This window comes from Phoenix dactylifera, chromosome 4 (assembly GCF_051530095.1).
Source record: "Phoenix dactylifera cultivar Ajwa chromosome 4, Ajwa_hap1_PhDact_Kaust_v1.1, whole genome shotgun sequence".
Lineage (NCBI taxonomy): Eukaryota > Viridiplantae > Streptophyta > Magnoliopsida > Arecales > Arecaceae > Phoenix > Phoenix dactylifera.
The window spans coordinates 41,484,111-41,497,697 of NC_143193.1; the positions used below are offsets into that span (position 1 = coordinate 41,484,111).

Genomic DNA, 13,587 nt, shown 5'->3' on the forward strand with positions numbered 1-13,587 from the left:
AGCAATTCCCAAAATTTTTCGAGATCGCATTTAGTAGAACACATTGATATAGATCCTTCAAATTGTGATAAGATCATATGTCCTATGTCACAGTTCTTTCTACAACTCTCTAAATGACATTTTAGATTTTTGGTCCCAACCGTACCACCAAATGGATATTCCACACCATACTTTATGCACTTGCATCTTTGGGTTGCTTCATTTACATGAAAAAATTTATAAACAGGTGAAGTTAGCTTTATTTTACGTCTGCCATGTATCGAGTCACCTACCACAATTGTATTAGAACCCAAAGGAGTTGATTTATTTTCCCAATCATCATCACTCTCTAATCTGTATTCACGGCAAACTGTTTATCTATCTATATCATATAATTTAAAACTATATTAGAAGGAAAATCTAGAAAGAAAGTGATTGGCTTTGAGAAGGAAAAGTATATAATTCACTCTTCTATTAGAATCACAAAATGTTAGATATAAATCAAAATAAATCATGCTAAAGAAATTAAAGAGACATTTAAGAAACCAATTTACATAACCACCAAACATTTAAAAAGAAAAAAAGAGAAGAGGAAGAGGAGGTTCAGATTCATCATTTATTTTGCAGCTAAATCAAAATGGCTATAATCGGTTGCTTGCAGAAGCAAGCCATCCAAGATTGATTGCCCTTAGAAATAACTGATTCTTACTTCAGGAATCAGCAAAATCTCATCCAAGAATCACCCCAGCCTCTTTATACAAACCTAAAAGAAATTTCATTTATACAAACTATCCTACATAATCGTCCCAGATCTAGTAGAAAATAATAGAAAATATAATAGACAATTCCAAAATAATTTTACAACAATAATTTATACAAATATCATAATTTTATAATAGTAAAATGAAGCAGTCGCAGACTTGTAGTTACATATAAGGGTCTAAAATATAAGTGCAACCAGATCAAGAAATAAGCAGTGATAAAAACTCTTAATGCTTGGATTGAGCCTTATTAATATATAAACCTATTGCCTCCAAATGTAGTAATCTTAAGATAAGGGTCAAGTTTTGTGCAGAATCTTATACTCATGCCAAGAGAATCTTAAGATAAGCATGACGATTAGTTGGTCATCGCAATTGAGGAGTAAGGAGTGAGGACTATAATTTCTTACTTTCTTTGTAGTTTTCTTCCCTTTCCTTCCCTTCCTCTTGGCTCTTGCTCTTGGCCGATTGAGTGCCTTGTGTGATTGTGCCCCCTTACGCCTTTCCTCATCGATCGAGTGGCGAGTCAGCGACCTCTCTTGCCTCTCAGTCTCTGGCTCTCTGTTGAGTCCTGATTTGACTAACTCTCCTCCCACATCGCGTTTAGCCATTTAGAATAAACACCCTAAATGGATTAGGGTTTCTCACCCCTATTCCGCCAACAAGCAACCCCTTTCCTCTTGCAATCTTGCTTCTAGAGGATTGAATCCATTCTTTCTCTAGAATCTAGATCTAATCTTTCATCGCAAACTCTAACTCTCTCAAAACCTTCATCATCTTCCTCAAACCTCAACTCCTTTTTTATTTTCTCTTTTGTCGCTCATTTATAGTTTGCTTAATCTATTGCAGTGTTGTCCCTTTGTGAAATTGGAGATCAAGATTGAAGATACCTTCAATCTTCAACGTGAGGAGCTATTCTACAATACTAGGTCTGCTTTTTTATTTATATATTTTTTTTAATTTTGTTATTAAAATATTCTTCTATTAGATCTGTGTTGGACTGTTGGTTACTTGGCTGTGTAGATGAATAATTTTAATAGGTTGTCTTTGTTAGATACTTAGATATGTGTTGATTTTTAGCATTTAATTTCGTACATTTGGTCCTTTGTTAGACACTTAAGATATGTGGTATGTGTATCTCTATTTTTATCTCTATGAAAATTCAACTATTGCTTAACTGTTTCCTCCTTAAAAAATGATGTGGTCCTTAAGTAGTCTTGTAGATTATTTTGGTATGTATATCTCTATTTTTATGTCTAAAAATTCAAGCCATGCTCAATTGTTTCCTCCTTGAACGCTGAAATGGTGGTCCTATTTTTCATCTGAAAGTAATGAGACATCATTATTTCCTGGTGAAGACATGGACAATGCTTTTATAGATTGAGACATCATTAACAAATAATAGGATAGAAAAGTACAAGAGATTGATACTCTGCTCCACCAGTAGGGCAAGAGGGGACATGCTAAGGCCACATTTGTCATGCTGATACCAAAGCGCCAGGATGCGTCCGAGCCAAGTCACGTTAGACCGATCAGTTTGTGCACTACCTTATACAAAGTTGTGGCAAGAATCCTGATGGATCGCATGAAGCCCTTTCTCTCTGGCATTATCTGTCAAGAGCAAGGTGCTTTTGTGGGAGGCAGGAGTATTTCCGATAACGTTATGGTGGCCCAAGAGATGATGTGGGATCTTCGACGGGCCTCGAAGCGACGGAGCCTGATGGCTATCAAACTGGATATGGAGCGAGCGTACGATAGAATCAGGTGGAGTTTTCTTAGGCTAGCCTTGGCGAGTCTGGGTTTCCATGACACCTGGATTTTGGGTTATGGGGTGTGTCCGGGGTCCAAGGTTTTCTATCTTGGTCAACGGCTCACTGTCCCCTTTCTTTAGATCTACTATAGGACTTCGGCAGGGATGCCCGTTATCCCCGTACCTGTTCATCATCTGTTCTGATGTCCTGTCTTGGTCATTGCGGGCTGCGTGCACCGCCAGAGAGCTGGAGGCTTACGTCCCAGCTCCAAGGGCCCAGCCGATATCACATTTACTCTTTGCCGATGACTGCCTCCTCCTGACGCATGCCTGCATAGCGGATGCTCAGGCTATCCGGCAGGTTTTGGCCACCTAGTGCCATGCATCTGGTCAGAGAGTGAATGCCCAGAAATCCACCATCTCCTTCAGCCCGAGTACGCCACCTGAGATTCGACGGGGGGTTCGGAGGATTCTGGAGATGCCCGAGCAGGATAGGACATGGACCTATCTGGGTGTTCCGATCACAGGTAGGAGACTGCGTGTATCTGAGTGCACCGGGATGGTGCAACGGGTCCAGAGTAGGCTAGAGGGTTGGAGGGCAGCGTCCCTATCTATGATGGGTAGAGTAACATTGATTAGATCTGTACTGGGCTCCATGCCCATTTATCTCATGGCAAACACGGTGGTACCAAGATCAGTCCTTCTGAAGATCGAGCGACTTCTTCGGGGCTTCCTATGGGGCTCGCTTGGCGGGGGCCGTGGGGTGCACCTGGTGGCATGGGAGAGTGTCTGCCTCCCTCTTAAGGAAGGTGGTTTAGGGGTGTTGTCTCTCCTGGAGAGACGAGAGCTGCTCCTCGCCCGGCATGCCTCCCGCTTCATCATGGAGCCGCAGGGGTTTTGGAGCCGGATCATGATTGCACGCTATGGGAGGGCAGGCCCGGAGGGCTGGGCCTGAGGAGGGCGGAGTTGTTCCTTTCTATGGCGTGAGATAGCGAGGTATGTGCCCATGGTGTCGGATCATACCCGATGGTTGATAGGCGACGGGCGCAGTATCGATGTGACCGGTGACCCATGGGTTGATGGCCTTCCCCTGCGCCTTTGGCCAACAACAGTTAGTGTCGATGCTGAGGAGGGTCTGCATGTCTGTGATCTCATGTCCCCCGGGGAGGCCGGCTGGGATGAGATTCGATTGGCCCGCTTCTTCGGGGAGCATCTGGCGGAGAGGGTCCGTTCTCTCTCCCTACCTCGGAGTGGTGGACCAGATGTACGAGTGTGGAGCTCCTCGACCAGTCCTAGAGTCCGGATGGGTGATCTTTCCCGCATTCTTAGGCAGGAGTATGAGCCTAGTCTTGATTGCGCCTGGATTTGGCGATTGGGCCTCCTCCCGAGGGTCGCGTTGTTCCTCTGGAAGGTGGTTTGGGACCGGCTCCCTACGAGAGCTGTACTTGGTGGACGGGGAGTGAGGATCCCATTGGAGTGTGGGGTGTGCGGTGCGGTCGAGACGGTAGATCATGTCCTGTTTCGGTGCACATGGGCGAGGGATACTTGGCGCCTGGCAGGAGTCCCACAGTTGGTTTGGAGCTGTAGGGACCAGTTCTTACAGTCCATGCGTCAGGGCTCGGAGTCCCCGACGCTTAGTCAGGTGGTCGTTCGAGCGAGCTATACCGCCTACCAGATCTGGTTGGCCAGGAATGCTCGTACATTCGGCGAACGACATATGTCGCCAAGATTTGTGGTCGAGAGTGCCCGCTGTCAGGCGGCAGAGCTGTGTCACATCACCCCCGTTGGAAGGACCTTGACAGCTCGGGACATCTGGAGCTCCCACTTTGCTTCGGCAGCTTCCCGCACGGTATTTTTCACCTGGGAGCCCCCACCCCCGAGTTTCCTCAATGTCAACTTTGATGGGTCAGTCTTGGATGGTGGCACTAGGGGAGGCGTGGGTTTCATTATTCAGGACCCGTCTGCTAGGGTTGTGGCTGCTGGGGGTAGTCAGCTATTTGACACCTCGGTACCGAGTGCGGAGCTGAGAGCTGCCTGAGAGGGCTTTTGTCACGCCCGGTGTGTGTTACAGGCCAGGTCTATCATCCTGGAGGGTGATTCTGCTACCGTTATCAGTTGGATCCAGGGGGGACCTAGGGGTGACGGTAGCGACCATCCCTTGCTATAGGACATTTGGGCTATGGTGAGGGATGGAGGGGCCTTTCAGGCCAAGCATATTTATCGTGAAGCCAATGGTGCGGCGGAATGGATGGATGCGTATGTAGCTAGTCATTCCGGAGGCACTTTGTGGACTGTAGATGAGGAGCTGCCTTTGGCACTCCGAGGTATCCTATTTTTTGACTTTATTGGGTGTATCCGTACCCGTCAGGTATGATCCACCCGTATTAGCGGAAAAAAAAAAAGAGGGGACATGCCACAAAAGTGAGCTAGTGACCATGTGGCGTGAGGCGAGAATAAATTTTAATGGTAAACCGGTAAATAGGTTATCCGACCCGACCTGATTTGGATATTAAATGGATTCAACAGGTTAAATGGGTCAGGCCTCTAAAATCTGAATATAAACTGAATATTAAATAAATTAAATGAGTTAACCTATTTACGACTCGAATCTGTTTAGCCTAAATCTAAATCTTCCTATGGCGGGTTGAATATGGGTTGGGTCATATTTTGCCCGCCCTAATCAAAACTCCTCACTTCAAGTTGGGGATTAGCCTACGGTTGCCTAAGCTTGGTTCCAAGCATCATCGGCCACCACCGCAATCAAACGTCACTAGAGAGTACGTAAAGATCCCCTCGTCTTTTAATTAGTTTTGCTTCCTATCTTCATCAACCTTAGGATCAAAGATTTCGTTCGCCTATTGCCGAATTTTCATCGAGGAAAGTAATGCCTTATTTCTCTATTTTCTTTAGACTTCCAGCCTGATTCTGGTCATTCCCGTCATTGGCATTCAGCATTGAGGCCCTCAGCCTCTCCCTAGCACCAGTCTTCAACCTTCAATGAAGCCCCAGCTGCCGGCGACTGGACTACGACTGAAAAATCAGCCAGGCCTAGACATCTCTTCCTTTATTTTATTTTCTTGTTCTGTTTCCATCGTCGGCCATTTCCCGCTCGACCATCTGTTGTAGGACCTCCGGCGGCATCCCCGTGGCAGGCACCACTGCCAGCCGTAGCGCCCGCCAGCTGTAAGGCCCTCCTTTATTTTAGAGAAGGAACGGGCATGAGTCCCCTGTTCCACCAAGAAGCCAACAAGAGGATGGAAGAAGGAAAAGAAAAAAGAAAAAGAGAGAGAGAGAGAGAGAGAGGGAGAGAGAGAGAGAATGTAGTTTCTCTCCTCTCATTCTCTTTTTCTCTCTTCCCCACTCTCTCTTGTTCTCTCTTATTTCTCTCTACAAAGGTTCTCTCTCTATTCTCAATTGGATAGTTTTGTGTATTTTTCAATTTAGAACATAAAATTGACTTATTGAAAAAGAGTTTTTAATTTAAAATGGTTTTGCAGCCTGACTATGTATCAATACCCCACCAATGAGGGTTATGCGCTGGTACATCGGCACCCCGTAAGTGAGAGTTAAACATTGGTACATCGATACCTTGCTGGTAGGGGTTATACGTTGGCATATCGATATCCTGCCAGTACAAAATATATGTTGACACTTAGATTATTATTGAGCTCATATTCTGGCCTAGTCATAGGGTATAAATGTGGCAATAGTTCATAACTATCGAAATGAACTTATTGCTTTAAAAAAAATAATTTATGAAGGAAATTCAAATTTTAAAATGACCGGATCCACATGCATATTGTTTCTAATAGTATTGTATATTTAGATTTGGTTTTAATTTGATGTACTTTGCATGTTTATCTTTAGGATATAATTATTCATCTTATTGCTCGATTTATCTGGCTAAAATATTTATTAATTGATTTATCTAGCTAAAATATTCATTTTTTATCGGGTTGTCTAGCTCATTATTCTATGTTCTACTATTTTTATTGATTCAGAGACCTAGCTTGACCCCGGGTTGCATTATGGAAGAGCGACTAGAGATAGAAATTTTGGCCTCTTTAGTTTATATTAAGGTTTAATTAAAGTTGATGCGAGATTTTAAAATATTATTCGTTTTGTGAAACATTTAATTACGATTTAGTTATTTAAGTTAAAATTTGAATATTAATTATTTAAATTTATTCCACTGCTTGTTTATAATATTATGTTGAAATGCCTTATATGCTTATGAAAAGAGTTTCCTATAAGTATGCGGCAAATCGATGTGACCCATAGCTCACGATCTTGGGTTGAGGGCGTGGCATCCTATATATACAAAAGGATTATATGTGCTATGATAAAATAAACATGTCTTTTGTATTAGAAATCTTCTAACTACAGCAAGGGTGTGACTGTGCTACTTAGATTTAGTGGAGATTATCTTGTGATTCCCGTTCCTAATCCCATCCTAGGGGTGCAAATGGGTCGGGTCGGACCGGGTCCTGAGTGACCCCGATCCAACCCGATTTCTCGTTTGAGTCCTAATTTTGGACCCAGACTCGACTCGATAGAAAATTGGATCGGGTGAGGTTAGATCCACGGCAGACCTAATGGGTCATTCGGGTCAGGTCGGGTCCCTTGCCTCAGTCCTTTTTCTTGCCACCCTCTCCAAAGCCCGATCCGGCCACCGCCACCACTGGGGCTGGAATCGTCGGGGTTGACAATATTGTACTTGTCGACGGCCATGGAGTGGAGCTTGATTGGAGGTTGAAGCGGAGGGATCGGGTGAGCGAGGCAAAAAGAGAGGCCACCGTTAGGGCCAGCGCCAAGTGAAGACCCCATCTCGTCCTAATTCACAGAAGTACAAAAAGAAAAAGATTGGACGCTCTCCTTTCTTTTCTTTTCTACTTCTCCACTCTTGTGGTTGGATGGGATCGGGATGCGGTGGGTATGGAGTCGAGGAGATCGGAGAGGAGATGCAAAAATCATTTGAAGATTGCAACGCTGCTGGCTCCTGCGACGTGAAACCATGCATGATGGGCTAGGTCAGCTAGCTAGCCGCTAGCTATCTTTGAGAGGCCTGGGTTTATGTCTCTCTCTACCCATAGCCATAAATGCTTTGGCTGATCTACCTCACAAAGTGAAATGGGCATTTAATGTAATATTACGTGGCCGGTTGATCTACCTCACAAATCAAATGGGCATTTAATATGACATTACGTATGGAAAACCAGCACAGAGTCGCAAGGAGATTTTTGGCCAATTTATTTATTATTTATAGTAATACTTTAATATTTTATATATGGATTGCTTGAGTCGGGTCTGAATTCGGTAAACCTAGATCTGATCTGAAAATAGAACTGGTCTAATTTTAGGATTCGACCCGGCCCTGCGAGTCCTCCAATTTGGATCCAGATTGGGTCTAAATGGGTCGGATCGGGTCACTAGTCAATCCGACCCATTTGCACCCTTATCTCATCCTCATCACGTTTCTTTTTTTTTCCCCTTTTTCTGGTTTGGTAAGACCCCATCTCATATTGATCGGTCAAACTTGGTTCGATTACCAAACTTTTACCAACTTGATAAGCTGACACCTTTAGAGACTTTGGTCCATATTCCAATAATGGCAGCAAGTTCAATAAAGCATCTAGAATTCCAACCAAAAAATATCCATATTCAACAAAAATAAGTTACGCAACGTATATGACATGTGTTATATCTATCCTGTCTCATCGTATTCATATTTTTAAATATAACTAGTTAATGATCGTGAGATTCCTCTTTCGGGTGCATTTGTGCATCTGCTTTTCTTTTGGTGAAATTTTGTACAGCTATTTTTAGTAGTATAATAAAATTAACAAATTCGAGCCTACTTGTTAGGTTGCTCACATATTACCAAATAATGGACCTTGTGCCTTCTTGTGTCATTCCTATGCATGAACTATTCTGTCTCTATTCTTCTAACAATATCAATTTCATATGAACATTTTTGTCCCTAGCTTTATACTTAAATGGACCTTTAAGTCTTTAACCCATGCCCCTCCACCTAGAGGCCAAGTTAAGGGCATTTCAGTCCTTCTGCAAGCTTGGTTAACTCTAACCATGGTTCAATCAACAAGCAGAAAGATTTATACGGACATAGAAATTTATAGAAATTTTTATATAAGTATAAAAAGATAAAAATTAATATTTAAATATGGAAGCTTCAAATTGATGCCGCATTTAAACGAATCTTTCAGTCCAAGCATGCCTATAGAAAGATTAACAGGGCTGCAAATTGGGTGGTCTCGTATGTAGCTAACTATTTCAGAAAAGCTTCCTCAAGAGGTGAAAAAAAGTTGTCTAGGACGTTCCGAGATTTATTATTTTTTATTTTTTTTAAAATATATTTATATTAAAAATATACGAATCTGTTGCAGAAAAATAAAAATAAAAAATAAAGGAATCTCAGAAAGCAAAGTAGGCTTTCCGCAGTCTTGGAAAGATAAATATGCCTTCAAAGTTTCATCACCGAAAAGCTTATTCTAAAGAGCATCAAACCTATACCATGCCTCATTCAGTGGAGATAATTTCTAGAAGAAAACTGGTGCCCGACACCAAGTAAAGGAGAATAAGATGCGACCTTATCATTTAGGAACAATCTCTTGCTCGTCCTATAAAAGGAGTTGGAAACAAATGAACTCACAAAATCATATCATTCTAGCAATAGCCATTGGAGATCAGGTTAGAGCTCAAACAAAAATGGCTTCCAGATCCCATAAAACGAGCCACCGCCGCGTCAAGTTCTACAACGATAGCCAGGCCTCCGTCGATGCCGACCGCACTTATGTTTCGAAGATGGAGACACCGATGAGGCCTTACGAAGGGCCTCGCTTCCCTGGCCTTCAGTCCCTGTTCAAGCACAAGACAGCACAAACCTTCAATGAGGAGATTGAGAGGCCTGACGAGTATCGCCAAGAAGAGAACATCGACGAAGAGGCTAGTGAATTCATCAAGCGCAAACACCGTATCATGGAGCTTCAGAAGTTCAACTCTTCGAAGGTGTCATAAACGATGCAAGAACCACGACTACCATCAATACCTATATATGTATACAGCTATGTTCGTGGATACTACGTTTACTCGCTTGCTTTAGCTCAATGAAGGTGTCATAAATAATTAGCTATCTGTATTGAATAAATGAAACTGGAGAATATATATTTGTAGTTTGACTACTGAATAAATGAAAGTGGAGAATATATTTACAGTTTGGCTACATTTGCTGTCTTGGTTCAACATCTCTACTAAATCTTTTGGAGGAGATTCTTTGGAGCAAATTCCTTAAGCTGTATTTGCTCTCCCTTGCTCTCTTGCCGGCACGACTGGATTCCGGGGGGCTCGGCAAGGGCTGGTCCAAGGCGAGGTTGGCGTCCAGCTTCTTGGAGAGGGTGACGATCTCGTAGGAATCCCAGAGAGACTGGGAGAAGTCCCAGTTGGATTGGGATGCCTCGGAAGCCATGGTGATGGCCTCCAGCTTGAAGCGGGAGGGCTTGCGTTTGAAGTGGTTCTTCTGGGCGTCCGACTCCTTGGTGGGTCTGGGGTTGCCGCTCTGGGCGTGCCAGGCTTGGGCCACGGCTTTGAGGAGTTCGAGGTCTTGGTCATCAACATGCTCTGGTTTTCTCATGGCCTCCGGTTTGGTGGATGGAAGAGATTTTTGCGTGAAAGGAGGAGAGAGGGAGGCTTTTTTTTCACCAAAAAAAAAAAAAAAAAAAAAAAAAAGGGAACCTCACGTTTCTTGGGTTTGGGGGATAAGGCCTTTTGCATGCGTAAAAAGGAAAAAAAAAATAAAAAGGTTGGTTCCTCTATGGTTTGGTCCGGTCCAAAATGTGAACCACTATTACATGGTGAGAAAGATGATATGGCTCGTTGTGTATTTAATGTTGCTAATTGGATTGGGCATCGGAATTTTAACAGGGAGGATGAAAAATAGAAATGTGGAAATGAAGAAATACCATGAGAATGGACAATATTAGGTTGCACCCACCAATAATGTGTGCGGGGCTGGTAATTGATCATGTCCCTATTTGATTAGACTTAGCCAAATCCAATTCTTTAGACTCATGGAAATATGACTTGCCAAAAAAATCAGATTGGATTTGGAATTATAAATAATATATTTTGCTATACCAAACTGACCTGACTTGACTCATGGATTAATCCGGTTTGTAAAATAGGTCAAATACTAGACGATCTAACCTAGTTAGGCACGGTCCGATTAATCCAAAATGTCCAAAAAATTGAAATCTTAACCTCTTCATCGCCCACTAAAGGTGAATACTTTCGCTATCAAGGTTTACTATTTATAGGTGGAAGATTCAATTACGATTGAATTGCATCTAATTCTAAATGACGTTCGTGGTGCCATTCCATATATAGGATCACCCCCAAGTTTGTCTACTCGTTATAATCTCATTACACATTTTTCTTATTGACACAACAAATAGTGGACTTTTCTTTAATTGGACTGAAAAAACCTACACCCAACTCAAATGCATTGAGTTGGAGGTCATGCTTGAATTTAGATCCCATCCGGCCCCAATGACTTGATAGGGTCTCAAATATTTTTTATGGACTTAATCTAGTTTAACCAGATTAGTCAATAGATCGGGTCGGAAGCTAAATTCATGACCCAAAAGAGAATCAGGTTAAGCATGAATCCTGATGGTATTGGTCTAAATGCAATCTAATTGTAAGCATGGTCGCGAGGCATACTCAGAAGTGTCCAATGGCCCCATGTCAATAAGTGCCTCGATCTACAAGTGATACCTAGAGGGGCATGATTCACAAAGTCAATTGTGCAACCATAGGTATGCGATGTGTTGCTGGAAATTGGACCCGGGGGCGGCCGCGAACCGAGGAGGAGGAGGAGTTCTGGTGGGAGAATCGGCGGACGGCGGTTCGTCGTCTGGCGGCGTCCTCCGGGGGGGTCTGTGAGCGAGAACGGTGGGCGGTGGATCGTCGGCGTGCGGCTCCTTCCGAGGGAACCTGCAAGAAGCCGGTGGCCGGGCTTTCCGGCGCCGGCCCTCCGATGCCTAAGTCAGAGGGGGGCCAATGTGTTCTTGGAGGAAATAGTATGAATCAGAGTTTTTTATCTGCCTACCAGCCAGCCCCCCCTCTAAAATGGAGTGGTTCTCCTTTTATAGAGAGGTGCTGGATTACCTGTGAGATGATGGAACGAGGTCGTCGTACAGTTTGAGCATGCTGCACGATCAGGCGAATTAATGCTGTAGTGGGAGACCACGTCGGAGTTAGAGAATTGTCCCGGCTGATTGAACACTGCCGTGCTGATTTGCCGTGGAGAACTGGAGATCCGTAGGCAGTAGGCGACGTGCGCATTAATTGTGGAGTAAGTTGGAGGTCTGGAGAGGCCACGCGTGATGATTGTTGGCGGTCGTAGCAGGGTATGGTCCCTGGTTGATATGCCATGGCGTGGCCGACAAGCAAAGCATGGTGCGGTAAGGCTGCTGCAGGGCATGGCCGCAGCATGTGGACGAGGTCGGCCTTTTGAGGTCAGCTCGGCCTTCTATGATTAGCCTTCTGTGCTCGGCAGCCTTCTGGATGAGCTCGACAGCTTCTGTGCTCGGCCTTCTGGACCTTAGCCTTCTGAGCTCGGCAGCCTGGATGAGCTCGGCAGCTTCTGTGCTCGGCAGCCTTCTGGATGAGCTCGGCAACTTCTGTGCTCGGCCTTCTGGACCTTAGCCTTCTGAGCTCGGCAGCCTGGATGAGCTCGGCCTGGATGAGCTCGGCAGCTTCTGTGCTCGACCTTCTGGCCTTAGTCTTCTGAGCTCGGCCTGGATGAGCTCGGCAGCTTCTGTGCTCGGTCTTCTGGCCTTAGTCTTCTGAGCTCGGCAGCCTGGATGAGCTCGGCAGCCTGGATGAGCTCGGCAGCCTTCTGTGCTCGGTGGCCTGGATGAGCTCGGCCTGGATGAGCTCGGCAGCTTCTGTGCTCCGCCTTCTGGCCTTAGTCTTCTGAGCTCGGCAGCCTTCTGGGCTCGGCTCGGCCTATGAGCTCGGCCTGGATGGGCTCGACAGCTTCTGTGCTCGGCCTTCTGGCCTTAGCCTTCGGAGCTCGGCGGCCTGGATGAGCTCGACAGCCTTCTGTGCTCGGCGGCCTGGATGAGCTCGGCAGCTTCTGTGCTCGGCCTTCTGAGCTCGGCGGCCTGGATGAGCTTGGCAGCCTTCTGTGCTCGGCGGCCTGGATGAGCTCGGCAGCTTCTGTGCTCGGCCTTCTGGCCTTAGTCTTCTGAGCTCGGCAGCCTGGATGAGCTCAGCCTGGATGAGCTCGGCAGCTTCTGTGCTCGGCCTTCTGGCCTTAGTCTTCTGAGCTCGGCGGCCTTCTGGATGAGCTCGGCAGCCTTCTGTCGTAATCTGTCAGTCCCTTCTAGAGGGCAGTCTAGTGGGCTTCTCCTGTTGTGGAAGTCCCACATTGATCTTTGTATCCTTAGGACTCATCCCCGTTTGTGCTCGGCGGCCTGGATGAGCTCGGCCTGGATGAGCTCGGCAGCTTCTGTGCTCGGCCTTCTGGCCTTAGTCTTCTGAGCTCGGCAGCCTGGATGAGCTCGGCAGCCTTCTGGATGAGCTCGGCAGCCTTCTGTGCTCGGCGGCCTGGATGAGCTCGGCCTGGATGAGCTCGGCAGCTTCTGTGCTCGGCCTTCTGGCCTTAGTCTTCTGAGCTCGGCAGCCTGGATGAGCTCGGCAGCCTTCTGAGCTCGGCTCGGCCTATGAGCTCGGCCTAGATGGGCTCGACAGATTCTGTGCTCGGCCTTCTGGCCTTAGCGTTCTAAGCTCGACGACCTGGATGAACTCGGCAGCCTTCTGTGCTCGGCGGCCTGGATGAGCTCGGCCTGGATGAGCTCGGCAGCTTCGGTGCTCGGCCTTCTGGCCTTAGTCTTCTGAGCTCGGCAGTCTGGATGAGCTTGGCCTGGATGAGCTCGGCCTTAGCCTTCTGAGCTCGGCGGCCTGGATGAGCTCGGCAGCCTTCTGTGCTCGGCGGCCTGGATGAGCTCGGCAGCTTCGGTGCTCGGCCTTCTGGCCTTAGTCTTCTGAGCTCGACAGCCTGGATGAGCTCGGCAG

At 45.8% G+C, this 13,587-nt stretch overlaps 1 protein-coding gene across 1 annotated transcript; it reads right to left on the bottom strand.

The window, feature by feature from the left end:
* Positions 1–8,887: 8,887 nt before the first annotated feature.
* Positions 8,888–10,193, bottom strand: LOC103700616 (uncharacterized). The gene has a single exon (XM_088719870.2). It carries the CDS (start codon positions 10,136–10,138, stop codon positions 9,728–9,730), a length of 411 nt encoding a protein of 136 aa, XP_088575996.2. The 5' UTR covers positions 10,139–10,193; the 3' UTR covers positions 8,888–9,727.
* Between the last annotated feature and the right edge of the window lie 3,394 nt (positions 10,194–13,587).

Excerpts from the sequence above, each read along its gene's own strand:
- LOC103700616 (XM_088719870.2), bottom strand. The coding sequence starts at position 10,138 with ATGAGAAAACCAGAGCATGTTGATGACCAAGACCTCGAACTCCTCAAA.